This window comes from Rhinopithecus bieti, unplaced genomic scaffold (genome assembly GCF_001698545.2).
Source record: "Rhinopithecus bieti isolate Rb0 unplaced genomic scaffold, ASM169854v2 scaffold_23283, whole genome shotgun sequence".
Lineage (NCBI taxonomy): Eukaryota > Metazoa > Chordata > Mammalia > Primates > Cercopithecidae > Rhinopithecus > Rhinopithecus bieti.
The window spans coordinates 984,762-1,006,324 of NW_016810852.1; the positions used below are offsets into that span (position 1 = coordinate 984,762).

General features: G+C 42.8%; 1 protein-coding gene and 1 long non-coding RNA gene across 2 annotated transcripts in view; one reads left to right on the top strand and one right to left on the bottom strand.

Moving 5' to 3' along the window:
- The window catches only part of LOC108542826 (uncharacterized), a 63,442-nt gene extending 51,886 nt beyond the window's left edge, over window positions 1–11,556 (top strand). The window contains exons 3-6 of the long non-coding RNA XR_001889381.1: window positions 1,689–1,751; window positions 2,718–2,849; window positions 7,448–7,600; window positions 11,167–11,556. This is a non-coding gene — a long non-coding RNA (uncharacterized LOC108542826). The remainder of the gene's footprint in view (window positions 1–1,688; window positions 1,752–2,717; window positions 2,850–7,447; window positions 7,601–11,166) is intronic.
- Window positions 2,833–21,563, bottom strand: part of LOC108542823 (uncharacterized) — a 28,007-nt gene continuing 9,276 nt past the window's right edge. The window contains exons 2-4 of the mRNA XM_017892987.1: window positions 7,386–7,606; window positions 6,760–6,849; window positions 2,833–3,511 (exon numbers count right to left, since the gene is read on the bottom strand). Coding sequence (XP_017748476.1) covers window positions 3,360–3,511; window positions 6,760–6,849; window positions 7,386–7,606 — 463 coding nt within the window. The 3' untranslated portion in view covers window positions 2,833–3,359. The remainder of the gene's footprint in view (window positions 3,512–6,759; window positions 6,850–7,385; window positions 7,607–21,563) is intronic.

The following is a 21,563-nucleotide window of genomic DNA, read 5'->3' on the forward strand; positions in this document are numbered from 1 at the left end:
TTTTAGAGTCGAAAGAGATCTTTGAGGACACACAATAAATCGTTTTCATTTTATAGCTGTAGCAGTTTGTGCCTAGAGAGGTGAAAAGAATTGCTGTAGGTCTCACAGCTAGCGATTCACCGATCCAAGGCTAGAACCCAGGCCCTTGGGGCTTTGTGCTAAAACATGCTTCGATTTATATCTTAAGAAGCATGCATGGAAAAAATAGCAGCCAGTTTAGGTGATGGGAAGTTATAGCAGAGGTGGGGTTGCCTTTTCTGAAGGGAGTGGGTCTCATTAGACTGCCAGGGCATCTGTAGCTTGAGCTATCCCAAGACCTGAACAGGAAGGGCTTTAATATCTGCACCCTTCTTATATGTAATGTAGCTACATTCCCCCTTCAGTCTAACTGGAAAAGGGGATTGAATTTACAGTGTGCATGATCTTTATGTGTTTTCTGCTGATCACTGCTTAACAAGGTATTCCACAGAAGAGGTTTGTTAGTTTTAATAGTCCTTAAATTACTTATGGCAATTACCTGCATCACTTTCAACTCCATGGAGGTTATTAAAATGCTCTCATGGCAGCAGTAAAGAAATATAAAAATAGGTAAAGATGAAATTATGCCTGCTCCCTGAGGCATCTGCTTGAAATGTATTTGCATTGCTTTTATACAGGGGATACATTTAGTTCAAGACAAATATCCTAACTCTGAGGTTGGATCAACTTAAAAGCAGATATATATCATCTTAAAAATTATTTTCACACTCCACCAATTTTATTCCAGTGCTGTCTTCACATAGGTAACTGGAAAATATTTTGCTTAAGATTTAATAAGCATTTGTTGAGACTCAAACCTATGTCAGGTACTATACCAGGTAATGTCACATATGCTATTTTGTTTGAGACTCAAAGAACCTCTGTAATATTATACCTATTTTATAGATAAGGAAACTTAGATTTATAGAAGCAAAGTGATAATCATAACATCACATGGCTGGTAACGGCTAGTAAGTATAACAGACGGGGATTCAAATTCAACTTCAATTCCAGCATGATTGGTAATATCCCACAAGTGCTGCCTATTAATGAGATGGCCTTACCTGTAAACAGAAATGCTTCTGTAGCATTTTTTTTGCAGAATTCAGGGGACATTTTATGTCTCATGAGTCCCATCTGATCACTTAAATGCTATCATTTCTTGTATTTCTGTGGGCTAAAGTGCTCTCTCTGGGATTCTTTTCTTAAAACCTAAGGCTGGATAAAGCTTTACATAGGTCTTTAACCCCCAGTGCCCTGCTACTCAAAGTGTGGCCCATGGCCCAGCAGCATCAGCATCTTCTGGAACATCTTAAAAGTAAAATCTTAGTCTCCACCCCAGACCTACTCAGTCAGAATCTACATTTTAACAAGATCCCCGGGTACATATGCACATGAATATTTGAGAAGCACTGCCGTAATGTGAGACAGTCTGCCAGAGACTTCTTTTTCTGTTGAGGGTATTGACCACTGGGGAAGTGGGGTGAGAGGAAGAGGGAGGACTTCTATGCAGAGCGGGAGAACCCTGCTGTATAGAAGGCATTGCACATGAATCTCACCCACATCCCAGGCCTGTCCAGGACCTGCCCCAGGTAATTACCACAGGAGGGAAGTAGTGCATCTGCATGCTGAGATTAATTTCTCATGATGCATATTATGATTTTCCTTAGAGATGACCCACAGCATTTTTATGTGAAATGAGTGGATGCATGTTTCTGCTTTCTATGGTAAAGGTAAGCTTCCCAAACCATGCCTCCCTAACCTTTATTTTTCATCCTGTTCCTTTTCTGATCTCCCATCTCTATCTCTGACTTATTTCTGAGCATCATTCTCCAGGGGTCTCATAGTGCTTCTAACTTAAAATCCTGAATGCCAAATACATTCCTTTTCTCTCCTCTTCTATCTGTGGTTAATAGTGCCACTGATTTTTGAATTAATCTGGTCAATCATTCTACATAGAGTTATGAAGCAACTGCTATGAATTGATCCCTGTTGATGGTTCTGTTCTTAAGGAGCTCCACTCTAATAGGGCAGATGAACTTGCAAACACAGACTTTCAGAAAAATGTGCTAAGTGTTCTGTTAGGGCAGTGCTGTCATTCAGCAGCCTCTAGTCACATATGGCTGCTGAGTGCTGGAAATGTGCCTAGTCTGAACTGAGATGTGCTCCAAGTGTAAAACACACACCGTACTCTGAAGACTTAGAATGAAAAAAGAATGTAAAATATATATTAAGAGACAGGGTCTCACCCTGTCCTCCAGGCTGTAATGCAGTGGCACGACCATAGCTCACTGTAATGTTGAACTCCTGAACTCAAGATCCTCCTTCCTCAGCCTCTTGACTAGACTAGCTGGGACCACAGATGAATGCCACCATGCACATCTAATTTATTTTTCAATTTTTTGGTAGAGATAGGGTCTTGCTTTGTTGCCCAGGCCGGTCTGTAACTCAAGGACTCAAGTAATCATCCTGCCTTGGCCTCCCAAAGCACTGGGATTATAGGCACGAGCTACCACACCCGGCCTAAAATATTAATATTTTAAAATGTTGACTACATTTTAAATTGATACTATTTTGCATATATTGAGTTAAATACAATGTATTAAAATTAGGTTCATCTGATTCTTTGTACTTTTTAAAATGTAGTTACAAGAAAATTCAAAATTGCTTGTGGCTAACATTATATTTTTATTGAGCAGTGCTCCATTGCTGGTTTGGGAGCACAGTGGAACCACAGAATCAGGGAAGACTTCAAAGGAGGATGGAGGGGAAATAGGAGCTTTCCAGGCAAAGGAGAGAATTCTCTGTGGCTGTAGTTACTAGGAAAACAGGTGAGTTGAATTAAAGGAAATTAACAGGACGATTGCTTTTTCATTACTAACAACCATATCACCACTGAGGTCCAGCCAGAGAACAAGAACATATCTCTTCCTGCAGTTCTGTTATTGAATGGAGCCCTGCCTGGTTGTGTGGGGCTTTCTGAAGAATCACCCCATCTTTCCTTCAGTCCCTTTGAAGTAGAGACCTTGTTTCTACCTGCAGGCTGCTGTGAGACAGTGAAATAAAATTCATTTTTAGCTCCAGATAAAGGGTTAAACATGGTTCAAGGTTTTTCTGTTGATGTTCTGTTTTCCCTTCTAAATGGTGACTTAAAGTCAATCAAATGGCAAAAGGCAAAAATTGCTGATTCTTGAGGCTTTGGCAGAGGGGAGGCTGGAGCTTTCTCTCCCTCTTCCTCTCTTCCTCTCATTTTTGTCCCTTAGATAAAATCTGGCACTTGAGAGCCCACATTTATCCTGTGACTGATGTGAGATGGCACATTTATACCACGTGGGAATCTTCTACCCCACATCCAAAACAATGAGAACTGTGGGCTCCGCAGCTGCGAGAGGCCATTCTCTCAGTTGGGCAGCATCTGCCCTCTGTAGCCTGCGGGTCTTTTCATCTGTCTTCTGTTTTGGAAAACACAGGCTTCTGCTGGGAGTCCTGAGATCTACAAAAGGGAAAAGGATGAGACAGGCGCTAGAGACCTAGGTAAAATCCCAACTGGTGTACCCTGGATTCATCTTTCAGCTTTAGAGAGATCCTCTAGGGGAAGATAACGAGATTTTATCTGTGGGCTCTGAGCTGGCTCTGGACAAAATGTGAAGTTTACTCACTAAATATGGATCAAATTATTTCCCTCTGCCAGGCACTGCTTGGAGTGTGAGGAAAGGAAGAGACACCCGACTGTCCTGTGTGATAGCGATTTTTATTCCTATTTTATGGATGACAAAACTGAGGTCAAATGCCTTGCCTGTGCCACACATAAATGCTAAGTATGTGAGATTATGTGTGTGCTGAGTAGCTGAATTTAATCATTCTACGGTGTATACATATATTGTGACTTCACATTGTACCCCATAAAGATACATAATTATTATTTGTCAATTACAAATTTAAAAATATAAATGCCTTGCTTCATTTGGTCTTAAAACCCAGGTCACTTGCCAGGGGTTTGTGGTTTTGTCCTCTGCAAGGTCATAGGACCTCCCTGTTCCCCTTTGCCTGCTGTCTCCACTCCCACACTGTTGGCACCCCTGGGTAAATATATCTTAGCCCAAGAGAAGCAGTTTGGACTGGCTGCAAGCATCCACCTTCCCTCTGAGATGGGGAGAGGCAGCCTGGGCGGGCTCTAAACTCCCAGTGTGTGTTTTGAGGCATCAGGATTTGGGGGTCAGGTGTTGAGTAAGCACATCCTGCCATGTCTGCCTCACACGGGGGACAGATGGCTGCTTTTTTAGGTAAAGGTAGGGGGGAAAGAGCTGACAACAGAATTCTCTCTATTTTGATTCTTCTTTCTTCTGTGACTTAGTGTGTCTGAGACTGGCTGCAAATATGTTTCTCAGATAAAGTAAAATTTTCCTCTACTTTGTCAGATAATGCACCATAATCCCCAGCCCACAAAGCCAAACGAGTGCCCCAAGAGTACACATTTTGGGCTGGGCATAGTGGCTCATGCCTGTAATCCCAACACTTTGGGAGGCCGAGGTGGGTTGATGGCCTAAAGTCAGGAGTTTGGGACCAGCCTGGCCAACATGGTGAAACCCTGTCTCTACTAAAAAAACACAAAAAAATTAGCCGGGCTTGGTGGCAGGCACCTGTAATCCCAGCTACTCAGGAGGTTGAGGCAGGAGAATCGCTTGAACCCAGGAGGCGGAGGTTGCAGTGAGACAAGATCACACCATTGAACTCCAGCCTGAGCAACAAGAGTGAAGACTTTGTCTCAAAAAAAAAAAAGTACACATTTCTTCTTAGTTCTGGTTGCCATGTGTATGTATGAAACACTGAAAACCACTTTTGAGTACCAAATTGTGAAAACATCAGACGTTGTATGTAGAATACGATTATATCATTTTGGTTGATAAGTATTTGTCAAGCATGTGAGGGATCTTTGTTGAAACCCTCTGGCTGGCTGCTCTCTCCCTGCTATTCCTTCAGACACGCCAGGGTTTAATGGCTGAGACCTAAGCACTGTGTCAAAGGCAGGTATGAAAGAAGTGAGGAATTCAACCTGCCATAGCACCAAAGAGAAAAGACAGCTGGGGAGGGCTTTAGAAATCTTCCATCCAGGCTTTGTTGGACAGATGTGGAAACTGAGGCCAGATGGGAAGTGGCAGAGTAACTTAGCTTATGGGGGGCAGGGGCAGGCTGGGAACTAGGACGGTTGATGGCTGGTCTAGCCTAGCCTCTTTCAGGGATCGCACGGTGAAGGGCTGCCTCTCAAGAGTTTATGTCTGTTAGGAGCAGAGAATACAAAAGTCCTGTGGTCCTTTCCCTTCACCGGTGCTTTCTCCAGGCTAGAAAAACTATGATGTCAGAAGGAGCTCATAAGCCCTGTGTGAAGATTTGGCATTCAGCTCCTCACTCTGCCCTAGAGAGGTTTTGTTATGCCAGACAGGGGCTCTGAACATCTCTGACTGTCAGTGAGTGAGAGGCCTATTGGACTTGCTGGCTTCATCAGGCAAGGTGTGGAGAGATGTCAAGAGACCCTTCAGAGGATCCAAATCAATACTAGGCATGAAAACAAAGCTGGCTTTGAAGCCCCTGAGTTAACAAAGGAAAGTTTCTTTGCACTTAGACAAGTTAGAACCACATAAAAATGGTAAAAAGTATTTTCGGATCTTTTCCCCCACCTTGGATAGTTTTGGCTTTGAGAAGAGACTTTTCCCATGGTGCAACTGGGCAACTAGGATCTACATAAGGAGGAAAAGTAAAAGTATAAGGTAAATGAGGAGTTTGCCTTGTGTTGGTTGATAATCTATAAAGCTTCCACTCACCTTCTGTCCCAGCACCCAGGACTCATATTCCTCTCTGACTGCTCACTGCTACCAAACCAAGCCACTTTCCTGCACATCAGTCCTCATTCTGCAACTTTGCCTCTTTCACCCAAACTTACATGCACCATGTTCACACACTCCCTAACCCTTATTCCTTCAAGGCCTTGCTTGAAGTGCTTCATGCTGGTTAAGTAGCTAGTGCCGTACAAGTTTACAGTTTTGGATAGAAATACTTTGTCCTAGGAGGCAATGTATTTGCCTCTTAGTAACAGACTAATGCTCTGTGATTTTGGACAAGTCATTTAGTATCTTGGAGCTTCCATTTTTCTTATCAGTGAATAAGTGATGTTTGCTCTACCAATGCAAGAGGATTGTTGCAAGATTTAAAACCCATGTGAATTAATGAATGTGAAAGACCTTGGTCAAACTGTTGCATGCTTTATAATAAGTGAGACAGCATGATTAAATGCCTTAAGTCAATTTTCCAGGCTTATGTCTGGTTAAGGGGTAGATAATTGTTGGTAGATAACCCCCCACCCCCAGATTCACCTGCAAAACTTACATTCCTCTGCCTGTGTCTGTTTTGCCCTACTCCTTTGTTTAACCCCTTCCTTGTCTTAGCTTTTTTCTAGAGAGTGGAAGGGGTGCCCCTAGTGACTTAACCTCTTATGCATATTACATTGAGGCAAATCTAAAATGAGTCTCTGCAGAAGGAGAACAAATGCCAGCCCCTGGAGAAGGATCAGCATGCTTTGCTTTTTATTCCTTTCAGGGTTCTGACTGTGCCGGATTGCATAGTCTAGCGAGGAGATGCTGAGTGCAACTTTTCCTGTTTCTCAGAATTGGTGCCTGGGCACCCAAAAATGAGGCTGAAAAGGCCCCAAATAACCCATGTTCTAAAAAGAGAAGCCAAAAAATGCACCTGTTTCCCGGCTCAGCCTTCCTGGTCTGTGGTTGCCATCCCAGGTGTCATCCTCACTCTCCACTCTACCTTCTGGTTCATTGTTCATCGCTGTAAGGGATGAGAACAAGAGGAGGGGAGAGAGTTAACGCTATTGTGAACCTCAGGAGTGAGGTGCTCCTGGAAAGAGGTGTTTCCTACTATCCCTGAAAAAAAGATATAGTTTGTATTTGTACCCACCCCCACCATCGAGCTGTCAACCCCCCTCATTAAGACACTTGTACCAGGGAAAAGGAGTAATGGGAATAAAAGACAAGAGCAACTTGAGTCTTCATTTCATTGTTCACATCTCTCTGTCCTGCTTCTTTCCTCACCGAAGTGCTGGGTTTCTGTTCCAAACCAGCTACAATGAGCAGTCTTCATTAGGAAATGGGACTATGGTCCCAACATGGGACTACTGGGGACCCTCTAATAGCCTTGTCCTTGACACACATGACTTTGGCCACCTCAGTAGCAAGAGGCATCTGAAGGGTTATGCTCGAGATCCCTGGAGTCCTCAGAAATGTCTACAGGCAGGTGTCCTGGGGTCCTGCATAGAAGGGCACTGGCCTGGCCCTGAGTGAGCTCAGCTAGGCCTCCAGACTCACCTGCCATCACAGCCAGGTCGCTCTCCTGGTGCTGATCCCAGCTCTTTTCTGTCATTCCGTAGCCCTCCGGATTTGGGTGTCCTTCAGACTGTCCTGTTGGGAAGCCTTCCTCACAGTCCTCACATCGACTGAGCAGCCTGAGCGGGCACCACGTCTGGCTCCTTTTCTTATGCTCAGCTACTGGATTGTAGTCCCAGAAACGCCACCTTGGCAAGGTTAGACTGCAACGTGTGAGGCGAACAAAGGCCACAAGGTGGCAGCAGAGGATTACCCACTTGCTAGTGGAGTTGGGAGGCTCTATGGGGGTAGGGAAATGGATTTCCTTACCACAGGGCAGGTTGGAAAGCAAGTGAACCAACATTTTAGAGGACTAGGAGATCAAGAGGAACAGGTACAGAAAGATTCCAGGAGGGTGTTAAGGTAGGACTTGAATAGAAAGACTAATAATCATGTATTAAATGTTTATTATGAAGCAGGCAATGTTCTTAGAGCTTAAACATTACATGATCCATTTCTTAGAACAACCCTGCAATTATTCCTATTCTACTTGTGAGAAAATAGAGACTCAGATTGATTGAGTTACTGGCCCAAGTTCACAAAGCTATTAATCAATGGAATTAGGAATAAAAACCACATCTGACAGACTGTAAAGCCTGAGTTTTGAACCTCTATGTTAAATGGTGCAAGCATTAGGATAGACTAGTGGTTCTCAAAGTGTGGTCCAGGGGGGATTGGCATCACCTGGTGACTTGTTATAATGCACATTCTTGGCCGGGCGCAGTGGCTTACACTTGTAATTCCAGCATTTCGGGAGGCCGAGGTGGGCAGATGACTTGAGGTCAGGAGTTTGAGACCGGCCTGGCCAATATGGTGAAACCCTGTCTCTACTAAAAACACAAAAATTAGCTGAACATGGTGGCATATGCCTGTAGTATCAGCTACATGGGAGGCTGAAGCAGGAGAATTGCTTGAACCCAGAAGGCAGAGGTTGTAGTGAGCTGAGATTGTGCCACTGCACTCCAGCCTGGGCGATAGAGTGAGGCTCCGTCTTTAAAAAAAAAAATAATAATAATAATAATAAATGCAAATTCCCAAACCTACTGAATCAAAAACCCTGGGGTGGGGCTCAGCAATCTGTGTGTGTGTGTTTATGTGTGTGTTTTAATTTTAAATATATATTTTAGTAGAGACAGGGTCTTGCTATGTTGCCCAGGTTGGTTCCCAACTCCTGGCTTGAAGTGATCCACCTTGGCCTTCAAAAGTGCTGGAATTACAGATGCGAGCCACCCTGCCTGGCCCCAATCTGTGTTTTTAAAAGCCCTCTGCCAGGATTCTGATGCTGCTCCAGTTTGATAAGCCCTGGGATAGATAGTATTCCAGCCTGTCAAATGCTGAGCTGTGGATTTGCCTATGAGCATTGCCTGTCATGGTGCAGTCACCTCTGATGGAGTTGGAACTGCCCCACCCTTGACCTTGACATCAGGCCAGTTGGCCCCAAAGGAAAGGAAGTGGTTCACTCTAATTCTGCCCCTTACCTGCTGACATTTTTCTCCCTCTTTAGCTGTAGGTGGGGGAGAAAAGTCTTTGTGGAACTCGGAACTGAAACTTTTCTCTTCATTAACATGACAAACAGGCTACCTCTATCAAGGACAGCCCGGTGAGACTGGCCTGGAATTTAGAATCTCCTTATAAATAAAGTGTCAGCTTTAAGCATTAATGAAAGACATGAGATCTTTATGGTGCCATTCATTTCTGATCTTGCCAATTTGGTAGCTAAAAACGACTGCTATCTTTGTCCAAGCCACTAATTATGCAACTCTGTACTGATGTGTGCTAGTTCAGGTTCTTAGCAAAAATGGTTATTCCTCTAGAAATATTATATAACATTTAAGACTGGAAGGAAAGACTCCAAATAATTAATCTCTGTATTTTAGCTAAGAATTTTGGAGTGATTTTAAGTTGTTTCTTTGTGCTTTAAGAAATTTTTGTTTTAACTTTGAAGTGTGTGCACATTTTTCAGTAAGAGAAGAAAACAATGCTGTTTTATAAACAAGTCTTTTATTCTGGGAGATGAACCCATCAGAATGAAAGTTATGTGCCTGAAATTTCTGATGATTTGACATGGGAAGACTGTTTGAAGCTTTTGTATAGCCATTTAAAGGAAAAGAAAACTCATTAATTTTCAGCTTATTCATTTTGATGTTTGTGATTATATCCACAGGATATAGGAGGTATTTTTTTTTCTGAGGTTACAAAAGGATATTAAGAACAAGGCAGTGTTTAGGAGAGCAGATTGTTTAAATGGAGTTTGAACTACCTTTGACATTCTCATGTATATGCTAACACTGATGAGCTTATTACAAATTTTTTCTTACATATTCATTCGTCAGATTATAGATTTTGCATCTCTCTACATTAACACCTATCTGTAGCTTTAAAATCAGACTGTGGGATATAATAGTATACCCAGTGAGCTCTAATCATTTGTGACTGTTAATTCAGACACATACAGAAATGACACGTTCGGGAATCCTCTTTCTAGGGTGAATCCCAGAAGACCTTCAATGGCTTGGATATCTAAGGTTGCAAACGTGAAGTAACAAGATCTGTTTAAGTGATCGTCTCTCACAGGATGGGCTTTCAGATACTTCAAAAATGTATGGAAGCCAAGTAGCCTTGGGGAGGTAAAGACCTCCTAAGAGTGAACTGCTCATTAGCAAAGGACCCTTCTGATGTAGAGAAATTAAGACCTTTGGGTGCCCCTAAAAGGCAAGCTGGTTCTCGGTCTCCATCAGATCTCAGATAAGCTTCTGAGGACGGGACCACAGCAGCAGCAGTGGTGGCAAATGCCAGCTGATCCCCACGGACTGAGCTGCGGAGGACCCCCCCCCCCAGCCTTGCTAGAAAGGAAAGTGACTCTTCTGAAGCTGGGGGGACAGAGAAGGAGCACCCTCCTCTACAGGGCTCCATGCAGATAGGCCTGAGAATGAAAGATGTGTATTATGCATCTTATCTCACTTACACATTTGTCCCTTGCTTGTCTTCCCCATTAGAATTGTTAAAAAGGAAAAATCTCAAGTTTAAATTTATCTGAGTTTGTATGAGCAAAAAACCCCCAAAACCAACAACAAAAATGATTAGTGAAATGAATCTGGCAGCCCCCAGAACCAGAACAGGGTCAAAGAGCTTCTGTGTGCTATGTGATCAGATAGCAGTATTTATGGACAGAAAGGGAAGTTGTGTAAAAAGAACAACTTATTATAGCTCAACATTTTGTCTTACTTGAATCAACTGACCACCTACCATTGACTGAAGTTCAGCTGCTTGTTACATGAGTATACTCCTAATTTGTTTCATTTAGTATGAATTACCACATATTGGTTTGATCTGTTGGGCTAGGAACCCAATGCAAATCAATGGCATGCTACAAATTTTATTTTTACTATTATTTTTAGAGATGGAGTCTCACTATATTGCTGAGGCTGGTCTTGAACTCCTGAACTCAAGTGATCCTCCCACCTCGGCCTCCCAAATTGTTGGGATTACAGGTGTGAGCCACTGTGCCTGACTAAATTGTATTTTAATAGAATAGACGCTTCCTAAAAGCCAGACCTTGTCTCTCAACTTCAAGGTGTATCCTCAGCATCTAAAACATAGTAGACAATAAATATGCAGTAAATGAATAGGTGAAGGCTCCCACAAACTCTAAGTTTATGGTATTTGTTGACACTTTCATTAAGTTATGGTATTTTTCTAATTCCAGCAATTCTTTGCTTTTCAGCAACTGCACACAAGAACTCCAGTAACCAAAGTGCCAGTGGGTAACCTTGAAGATGATGCTGAGAAATAGTTTTCTTGACACAAAAACCCTGTGGACTCTTGACATCTAAGAACCTTAAGACAGTGGTTTTCACACTTATTTCTGCAGCAACAGAGCCCTTTCTTTTCTGGAAACCTGAGGCAGAGGCCCACAATATAAACAAGACAAAAGCAGAGATGCTCAGGTTCAAGCTGGGATATGTGACTCTGAGCCTGGCCTGCTCAGATCTCGCCCTCCTTCCTTTCCTCCAAGAAATCCCAGAACACTTTCCTGCAACACTAGAATAGTGGTTCTCACCCTTGGCTGCACATTCATCTCCTGGAAAGGCATAATTTCAGCCCATGAGACCAAGCACACAAGCTCTGGCTAGGATATATGTTAAATAAAATGTCCAGATAGAGTTTGAAATCAACCCCATATTATGCTTTACGGAAGTCACTCCTGAATTGTATGTTATCAATCCTAGCACAGTAATTCTCAATCCTAGATGCTCACTGAAGCCACCTGGGGAGCGTAAACAATTATGGATGCTGGGACTAACTCTGTCTCATTCCCTAAGATTTTGATTTAATTTGTCTGCTGTGTAATCTGGGTGTCTGGGATTTTAAAGCTTTATGGGTCTCTTACAAACACTCTCTACCCCATGCTGGTCGGGAATAAGCAAACTACATACGACAGAAGCAGGCGGAGGGCATTCTGCCTTGTGTTGTAGGTAGCTGTCTGTCTTCTGTTATCATTGCTATAAGTGATCCTGAGGGCAGGGAGTGTGTGTTTTTCATTTGTTTAGGACTGTCTGTTACTGCAGTCCCTCAGGAGAAGCATATGCCTTTCATTAGCTGAGTGATTGCAAGCAACTGCACCTTTCTAATCCTCGATTTCCTCATCTGCAAAATAACAAAGTAATGGTATCTACCTTGTATAGTTTATGTAGGGATTAAGTAAAATATGAAAATGGTTTAACAGAGTATCTGATACATTATAAGTGCTTATTAAATGCTTTAAAGATACTGTTCTTCATATTAGCTATTTATACCAGAACTAACAGTTGCTGCCTTATATTGTAAGGGAAGTAAGACTCGGTCAGGTGAAGTTAAGATTGCATCTATGAAACTTATTTATCATAAAGAGGGTTATTAAAATGATAAACAGGTTTAAAGAAGATTTAAGCAAATATTTATATATAGCATTCATAGCAACTGGATTTTAGGGAAGGTAAGTATTCTTATTCCTAGTCATTTGACTTAGACATGGACGGCAACTTTGACTTCCCAGAATCCATACCAGGCTATACTTTTAGAGAGGGGCTCCTGGATTAGGTATGCCCAGTATGGAATTTCTCATGTCCCTAGGAATTAGAAGGCTTCATGTGAACAGATATAGCTTCGGGATTTTGTAACTTTGTGAATAAAATTTCAGATGAGGACTAATAGCCTGTGGTCTACTTGTATCCATCTGTTTTATGTGGCATTGTTTGTCACTGGATATTAATTTACTCCTTCCTTTGTCCAGCATGAAGAATTAGAATATGTGTTAACTTGTTGAAATCACTGATTGCTGAATTTGCAGCACAGTCAGGAAATAAGCAGGTGGTAAGTAGTGAGTAACACAGTGCTTTGGAGGAATGTAAATTAACAGCTTCATGAGGTATTGTAGTCAACATTTCTGCCTATGTCTATCAGTTAGGGCAAAGCTGTCTGAGTACACAGCTTCTCCTTATCATGACCCAGATGGAATAAAAGAGGTCCGGACCCTGCCTGGATCCTTTAGGCCTTCCCATGCCTGGGTGCTCCTGATTTGATTCCTAGTAGCCACTCTCTCTGTGTCTGAGAGCTTGCCCCAAAGCAGCAGAAAGCCACTGGGCCTTCACTTATGTCAGGCCAGAAAGGCTGGGCAGCAACTCATGCCCCAGCAGTCCTCACCCATGACTCATGGGAGTTGAGGCATAAATGCCCGTTGCTCCTTTGCCCCTTGGGGTGATAATTATGAAGTGAATTATCTGCACTGTTTCTAGAACCTGCCTGTGGAATTATGATTCAGTTCTCTGCTGTGGTTGCTGGCTTCATAATGCCCACTTTATTCTGTTCCCTTACTTCATTGCTGCACTTCTCCCAGTAAATTACCTATGCCCTAATCCTCATTAGGGAACCCAAGCTATGACCCTGAGTTTTCTCACATATCCTGTGTACTTGGTTGGTCAGGTAGCATCTATGAGCCTCAGTGTTCTCACTATGTTTGTGAGGTTCCTAGACTGCCATATCAAAGGACCACAAACCTGGTGGCTTAAAACAACAGAAACATGTTCTCTCACAGTCTCCCATTCACAGGGCAGGGCCATGCTATTTGTTAAGGCTCTAGGGAGAATCCCTTCTTGCTGGTTTTCAGCTTCTAGTGACTGCAGGAAATCCTTGGTGCTTCTTGGCTTAGGGCTGCCATCTGATCTCTGCCTCTATCTTTACATGACCTTTTCCTCTGGGTTTCTCTGGGTATCCTAGTATTTGTCTCCTTTCTCTTATAAAGACACCAGTCATTGGCTTTAGGACCCACTCTAAATTCAAGATAATTTTATCTTGAAATTTTTAAACTACATTTGCAAGACCTTATTTCCAAATCCTTATTTCCAAAGACCTTATTTCACATATGAGGTTCCTAATGAACATGCATTTTTGGGGGACACAATTCAACCCACTACCCTGTGAAAGGGGACCAGGAACCCCTATTCTCCATTGCTGTGAGGATGCAAGTTAGGCAAGTTCTTGGCGGAGGGTAAAGTGTTGTTCAAAGGTTCAAAGGTAAAGGTTTGCTGTGGTTGTTCTGGACTCTGGAGCTGCCGGTGCTTGGCGGGCTGGTGGTGGGCGGATAGGGGGAGTGGTTAAGCTCTGGTTCCACAGGTTGTTTCCCTCTCTCCTGGAGGCAGCTTCTGACAAGGGTACACTCATGGTTTTCTCATTGGCTTTGCCTTCATTTTAGTATTGAGAGTGTAGGGCTTGGAGTCAGACCAAAGTTCAAATCCTAGCCATGTACTAGTTCTTTGTGTTTGGACAAATTACATTATCCTACTAAGGATGAAGTTTTTGAAAGTGCCCCCCAAGAGATCTCTATAGCAGACACTTTGTGGCATTTAGCTATATCTTTTATGTGCTTCTAAATAGGGGTTTTACTCAGCTTCTTTCAAACAAAAACATAAGGACTAGACTTTACATACATGGAGGACTCAACAAGGCCCAAGTTACCATCCTCAAGTACAAGGCACAGGGAAGTCATGGAGAATAAAAAAAAAATTATGTTTCTGGAACACTTGCTCAATAACAACCTATCCATGGTCTCTCAGCTGGTGGTGTTGACCCATTACATGAAAGAGAACCTGTCCAGGGTTTTAGTAGGGGATAGTAGGGACTTAGGTGGGCACAAGCATTGATGTCTGGATAAATAAATCCATGAGTCAGCAAGATAAATCCAGAAAAAAAAATGAGGGAAAAATGGAGGTAAGAAGAAAAAAACAGGAAGGAGAGGAGAAATTCAGACACATTTGGAGGATGGCTGGTAACATCAGTTCTCATGGGAGGATTTTCAAAGTATAAATGGCTTAATTCACCTTGTAGAACTTTGTCTTTCAAGATTCTGAGGACCAGTGACTTTTCTCTTCCTTAGCAAGCAAACCAAAGCAAGATTGACTGAGAAACAGACACAGGTAGTGTATGTGTAGTGAGAGCAAGATGATATTTTAAAAAATTTTTCTCAGAGCCATGCGAATGCTAAATAGACACAAATGCCACTTTCCACTCACTGACATGGGAGTTACAGTTTATGTGGTCTGTATACGGTTTTTATTTGACCTTTTTATAAGCAACCTCTGAGGCAGGCAGATTAGGTATTTAAAAGGCAAAACTATTTCTCTACTCACACTGTCGATGGCTGTTGTGAAACCTCAGTTCTTGTCTTCCCTGTTTAAAAGAATTTACACAGGACATGCACAGCAAAGGAGATGCAGCACAGAGCAACTTATTGCAAAGGAGAAGAATATTCTGAAAGCTAGGTGCAGAATACAGAGAGGATTCAGGGCGAGCTGCTCATAAGGATGAGACAGCAAAGACTGGCACTAGGGAGACTCCCTTCATGGGAGTCTTACATGACCATTCATAAGTGGGTAGGAAGAGGTGTTACTAGTAAGCATGTTCTTGGTGCACAGGCACAGTAGCTGTACATGCTTTTTCATATGTTGCATGTCTAGTTAGTATCTCCACGCTGGGGTATGTTTTTCTACTATTATCATGAGCAAAGGGTCAGTTTGAGGACAGGTGAAATTAAAATGTACATGCTGTCTGGGAGTGGGTGGGGAGTGGGATTCCCTGCTGGAGATAGCTGTGCTGGGGTAAGCTTAATTGTAATGTGAGTGCTGGGGCTTATTGTGTTGACTGTATGGCCACCGTGATTGCCCAACCCTGAGAACATGGTTACTTCTTGACTACCTATCCTGCCTCAACGCAACACTTCTGGAGCCAAATGTGTGGATTTTATTTTTCCCCGACATTAACCACCTCTTGGAACACTGCCTAAGTGTTCTACGAGTTACCTCGATTCTGACACTAACTGCCTGGAATTAGCACAGACCCCATAGATTAAGGGCTGAGTCCCACAAGACTGTCTCTACTTCAGAAACCAAATCACAAGTCCCAAGCTGTCACCCGTACTTCTAATCAAAAGGCTATAAATGGAAATTCCTACAACCTTCTCCTCATGTTCAATAATTTGTTAGAACAGCTCACAGGACCCAAGGAAACAGTCTACCCACTGTTACCAATTTATTACAAGGATATTTAAAAAGACACAAATGAGCAGCTAAATAAAGAGATACACAGAGGTCTGGAAGGGTCCTGAGCACAGGAGCTTCTGTCCACATGGAGTTTTGAAGCGCACCACCTTCCCAGAAAATGTATCATCTTGTTCACCAACTCAGAAGTTCACAAACCCTTTGGTTAGGGATTTTATGGTGGTTTTGTTACGTAGGCATGACTGATTACATCATTGACCATTGGTGATGACCTCCAGCCCTTCTTGCCTCCCTGGAGGTCAGGGGGTGGGGCTGAAACCCTTTACCCACAGGTTCGTTCCCCTGGCAAACAGCTCCCCATTCTTCGGTGTTTCTGGAGATTACTCCATTAACATAAACTCAGGTGTGGTTGAAGGAGTCTTGTTATGAATAACAAAATATATTTTTTTTCTCTTTCACCCGGCAGCTATTTCAGGAAGTGGGGACAAAAACAAAACACAGCAAAAGATGCTCCTATTGCTTTTATCTCTTAGGAAATTATAAGGGTTTTAGGAGCTCCGGTCAGAAGCTGGGAATGAAGATTAAATATATATTTATTATTATATCACAGCATCACAGTATTGTTATCCCCACTTCATAAATCAGTAAGTGCATGAAAGTTAAAAACAATTATCCCAAGATTCCAGGGCTGGGAAGTGGAGGTTGATAGAAGTCACACCTAAAATGTCTGCTGTCAAATTTGGGACTCTGTGCTGAAGCCTAATGTCTGAACAAGGTTTTTAAGTTCATTACTACTGTTCTTTCATAGACTCTAAGATTTGTCAGGCCTCTAAAGTTTATGGTCCCATAACATCTGGCCCAGAAGGCAGGTTCACCCTCACCTCTTTCAGCGGCGGAGATCAGACAGGGCCCAGGGTTTGGGTTGGTCATGTCTGGAGAGGTTGGAACAAGGCAAATGTTCTACATCCTCAAAAGCAATATTTGCCAAATGGGGGATAAACTATATCTTCAGATTTGATTTGGAGAGTCTAACCCTTTGAGTGACTTTGCAAAGCACTACATTAATAATATTGTCTCATAATTAATGGTGGGCTGGGAGCTGGTGACCTATGACATAGCTTTGGGCTGTTAGCTAATATGGTTATTACCTTAATGGGAAACTCCCAAGCCCTTGTCTTTTTGGTTCGTAATGGAAACCATTTTAAGGGAGATAAAAGTTTTCTTTGAGTCAGAAGAATTTTAAAGATGAGATATTATGCAAGAAACCTCTTCTTAGTAGAGTCCTTGGGGCATGCATGTGTGTGTGTCTCTAAACCTAGGTCGTGGATGCTTGGGAAACTTAGTGAGGAAGGTGGGTGACCTCTTCAATCTTCATCAACAGAAGTACTCACAAAGGCACTATTGAAGTAGTTATTTTGTTTGAAATTTTTGATTCACTTTAGGAAAAAAATGCAAAAACTTGGTTAAATTCTGTGTTACAGAAGAGGGAGTGCCACTAGAAAAGAGTTAGAGTTGGGGTCATAGGCATCTAGGTGTGGCCAAATTATGGCTCTGGCTACCTGTGCCCCTTGAGCTCATTCTCTCACTCTACACTTATGCTGTTCCACGGAGGCAGATGGGTCTTGATGTCTGTCACTTAGGCAGATATCCAGACAGACAGAATGGCTCTATAGTGAGTGTTGTTCATTTTAGGCTATCGAGCTTCCATTCTACCTCCCAACGGCATCTTGGTTTCCTTCTTGGGAATTACCTCTGTCTTGTGAAGCAATGAGGGTGGGTGCTGGGCCTCTTGCCACAGACTCCTCTGCGAGATCCCTGGGGATTCCCTTCCAGCCCTGGAGTCCCACAAGACTGCCCCCACTTCAGAAACCAAATCACAAGTCTCAGGTTGTCACCCATACTTCTAATCAAAAGGGTATAAATGGAAGTTCCCACAACCTCCAGCAAGCAGCATATGACGTAAGTTCAGCCAATTAGATCTTCTCTTCCAAAACTGTGACCCTGAAACAGAAGGATCAAAATGGGAGGAATGATTTGAATCTACGTATCTGTCAGCAGGTTCTATGCGGGGAACAGACAGATGGTTGGATCTTGTCTTGACACTTTCTGGAGCTGTTCCATATTCTGAGCGTTCTCGTTCTCCAGCCTCCCCTTCAACCCTGTGAGTACCTCCATAGCCTTTGATTCATTCCTCTTTTGCTTCAATTGGTCAGAGTTTTGTTGTTTGCAACTACAAAACTGTAATTGGAGAAGCCCCTTCACTGATCCCCTTGCCTCAAGAACACCCTGCACATTTTGCCAAATTGCAAGTAGGACGATAACATGCCCATACCTGAAAGGTTTCAAAGTCTGTTTCCTGCGGAGAAAGCTCCTGCTCCTTAGTATGGCAGAGAAGCCTCCCCCTTCCCTTACCACGAGGTGGTGCTACCTCCTACTAAAAAATCATCTCTCTCCCAGACCTTTGCCCTCTTATCAAACTTCACCTCACAAGTACCTCACCATTCTGAACTTAGGGCAAGAGTCACCTCCTGTATGAAACCTTTCTTGACCTGCTTCTCCCTAGAATTGACTACTCTCTACACAATTGTTTTCTTCTGCTTATTTGTGTCTCTATGACCCTAGTAACTGAACTTTCTTTGAAGGTGAGCATTATATCACACCCACCTTTGTATTCCAAGAATGGATTTTTCATTTTGTATTTGTGGAATGGATGGATAATGAACAAGTGTTGCAATCATTAAGGCATACTCACACATGTAAGTCTGGCCCCTGTCCTTCTAAATGCCTGGGACAGGGCATGGACCTGGCTTGTAATCAGGGAAAGGATCGTGATGATAGAAAGAGAGTGCAGTGACTTGTTTATAAAGAGGGCTGCAACTATTCCTCCCCTCCTGTGCACATGCACCCTGGCACTGTGACTTTACTGCTGCTCCTCCAATGAAAAAGTGGGTGTAATTTTCCTCCTGTTGAATCTGGCCCTGTGTGATGGTTTGACTATGTCCCCCAAAGTTCATATGTTGGAAATGCAATCCTTAATGCAGCAGTGTTGGAAGATGGGGCTTAATAAGAAGTGATCAGGTCATGAGGACTCCACCCTCATGACTGAATTAATGTCATTGTTGCAGGAGTGGATTAATTATTTTGAGCATGGCTTTGCTATCTTGAGAGTGGCTTTGTTGTAAAAGCAAGTTTGGCTCCCTTTTTCTTACTCTCTCTCCTAGGTGCTCTCTTGTCCTTCCGGCTTCTGCCATAGGATGATGCGGCAAGAAGGCCCTTGCCAGATGCAGGGCCTTTGGACTTCTCAGCCTCCAAAAGTATAAGAAATACATTTCTTTTCTTTATAAATTACCCAGTCTGTAGTATTCTGTTATAATAGTGGTAAATGCACTAAGATACCATGTGACTTACTTAACCAAATGAATGTGTTTGAAGTGATATTGTGAGACTTCTGAATCTCAGCCTCAAAAAGTCTTAGGGTTTCTGCAATTGCCCTTTTGAATTGCTGACCTGAGACCACCATGGAAAGCAATTCTGCCCAGCATGCTGGAGCATGAGAATGAAGGCACTGCAGTGAGCAGCCAGCCCCAATTTCCAGGCATGTGAACCAGGCCATCTTCTAGCATCTCTCCCTGAGACAAGCTGCCAGGTGGCTGCATCCATGTGAATGGCCTCTAGAGACAGCAGCAGAAGTGCTGCCCAGATGCTCCAGCCCAAATTGTTGGCCCAGAGTTGTGAGCAAATAAATGGTGATTGTGTTAAGCTGCGAAGTTTTAGGTGGTTTGTTATGCAGGGGTAGAGAACAGATACAGAGATATTGGTAATCAGTTAACATAAAGAACAGGGGTGCATTGTTCCCTGAATGTCCTCTATTCTTCAATAGTTGTGACAATTTGCCTCCAGCGACCATTTAAGATGTTGACCATTGTGGCAAATGGTCACAGTTTACCTCAGGCTCTTTGCTGCCTGGGTTAGTGTGCTTGGGCTGCCATAACAAACTGCCACAGGCTTAAATAACAGAAATTAATTTTTTCATAGTTCTGGAGGTTGCAGGTCTGAGATCCAGATGTCAGTCAAGTTGGCTTATTCTAAGACCTCTCTCCTTGGCTTGTAGATGTCTGTCTTCTGCCAGTGTCTTCACATGGTCCTTTCTCTGTGTCTTTTGGTATCCTAGTCTCTTCTTCTCATAAGGACACCAGTCATACTGTATTAGGTCCCAGCCATATGAACTCAACTTACCTTCATTACCTTTTAAAAGATGCTGCCTCCAAATATAATCATACTCCGAGGTACCAGGGGTTAGGATTTCAACAAATAAAATTTGTGGGGGGGATATAATTCTGTCTAATCACTGCTTAAAGTTTAAGCACTAGCTTATTTTACCATCGACTCCTTGCCTACTGGTAGTTGAAGAAGCGATAGTAATGTGCTTGGACTGACCAAAAATTTAGTAGCCAGGAATCATTCTGAGAAATATCCTTCCAGGTCTGCGAAAACCGTAAAGCAATTTAGGGAGTTGAGGTCCATATGTCACCTTCCTATCCAAGTACCATGCCTTTTCTGGTTGTTTACTGGGGCTGTCTGGACATTTTCTGGAGACACACTGCAAAAGGCAAGTAGGGGCAGCCTAAGGTGGGAGTTTGGCAATCCGTAGAGGCTGCTGCAAGCTGAGACCACCTCTGCAGATGGTGTCGGGTTCCTACTGTGGGAGATATCCTCTTGCTAAGAGTAACACATTTCCTTGAGTAAGTGACAGGGTGGGAACATAGCTTTTGCCAGACTCTCAAACAGAAAAACAAACTCACATGATTTGGAGACAAGGAATGTGCTTAAAATCTGGTAATTAAATCTGGTCCCTTAGCAGCCAGCCCACAAATGCAGACAGTGAAGGCAGAGGTCAGTGGAGGCGGCAAGATGGACACACAGATGTGTGTCTTTGGATATTGACCTTGATTAATGGATACACATACAGCAAAGGAGGAATTTGGTTAATAGAATTATCTAGATATCTGAAGGGTAATCAGTTAGTATTTATTGAATGTTTGCTGCCTGTGAAGCCCCGTATTATGGGTTGTGAAGAAAGATGCCAATCTGAACTCTTGCTGTTTAAATAATTTGAGATGCTTGAGTCAATGTTTCTGCCTAATTAAGTCTAAGTTAGCTTGCAAGACTGAACCTGATGACTGGCTTCTAGACAGCCTCAGGGTGCTAATTCTTATTCCTAGTGATTATTGGTACAGGGCTGGAGCTGGCTGTGGAAAGCTGATTGGGCTGCGTGTCAATGGATCCTATCCATTCTTTCATCTATTTACACAACAAGCATTCATTGAAGATCTCATTATGGATGCCAGACCTGTGTTATGCACCCTGAGATCTGCAGAGAATATGGAACCAGGGCTGCTGTGTCAGAGAGCTTAATCCCAGTAGGTTCTTTAGAGACTCAACCTAGAAGTTGTTCATTTGAGTAAATTCTTAAAAATAATAGCTCATGTCCTGTTACTTGTATTACTCTAAAAACGGACTTCAACTTACTAGAAGGAATCATATAAGTTAATACCAGGTAGGTTACATGAAATTTTATGTTATGTGTTCA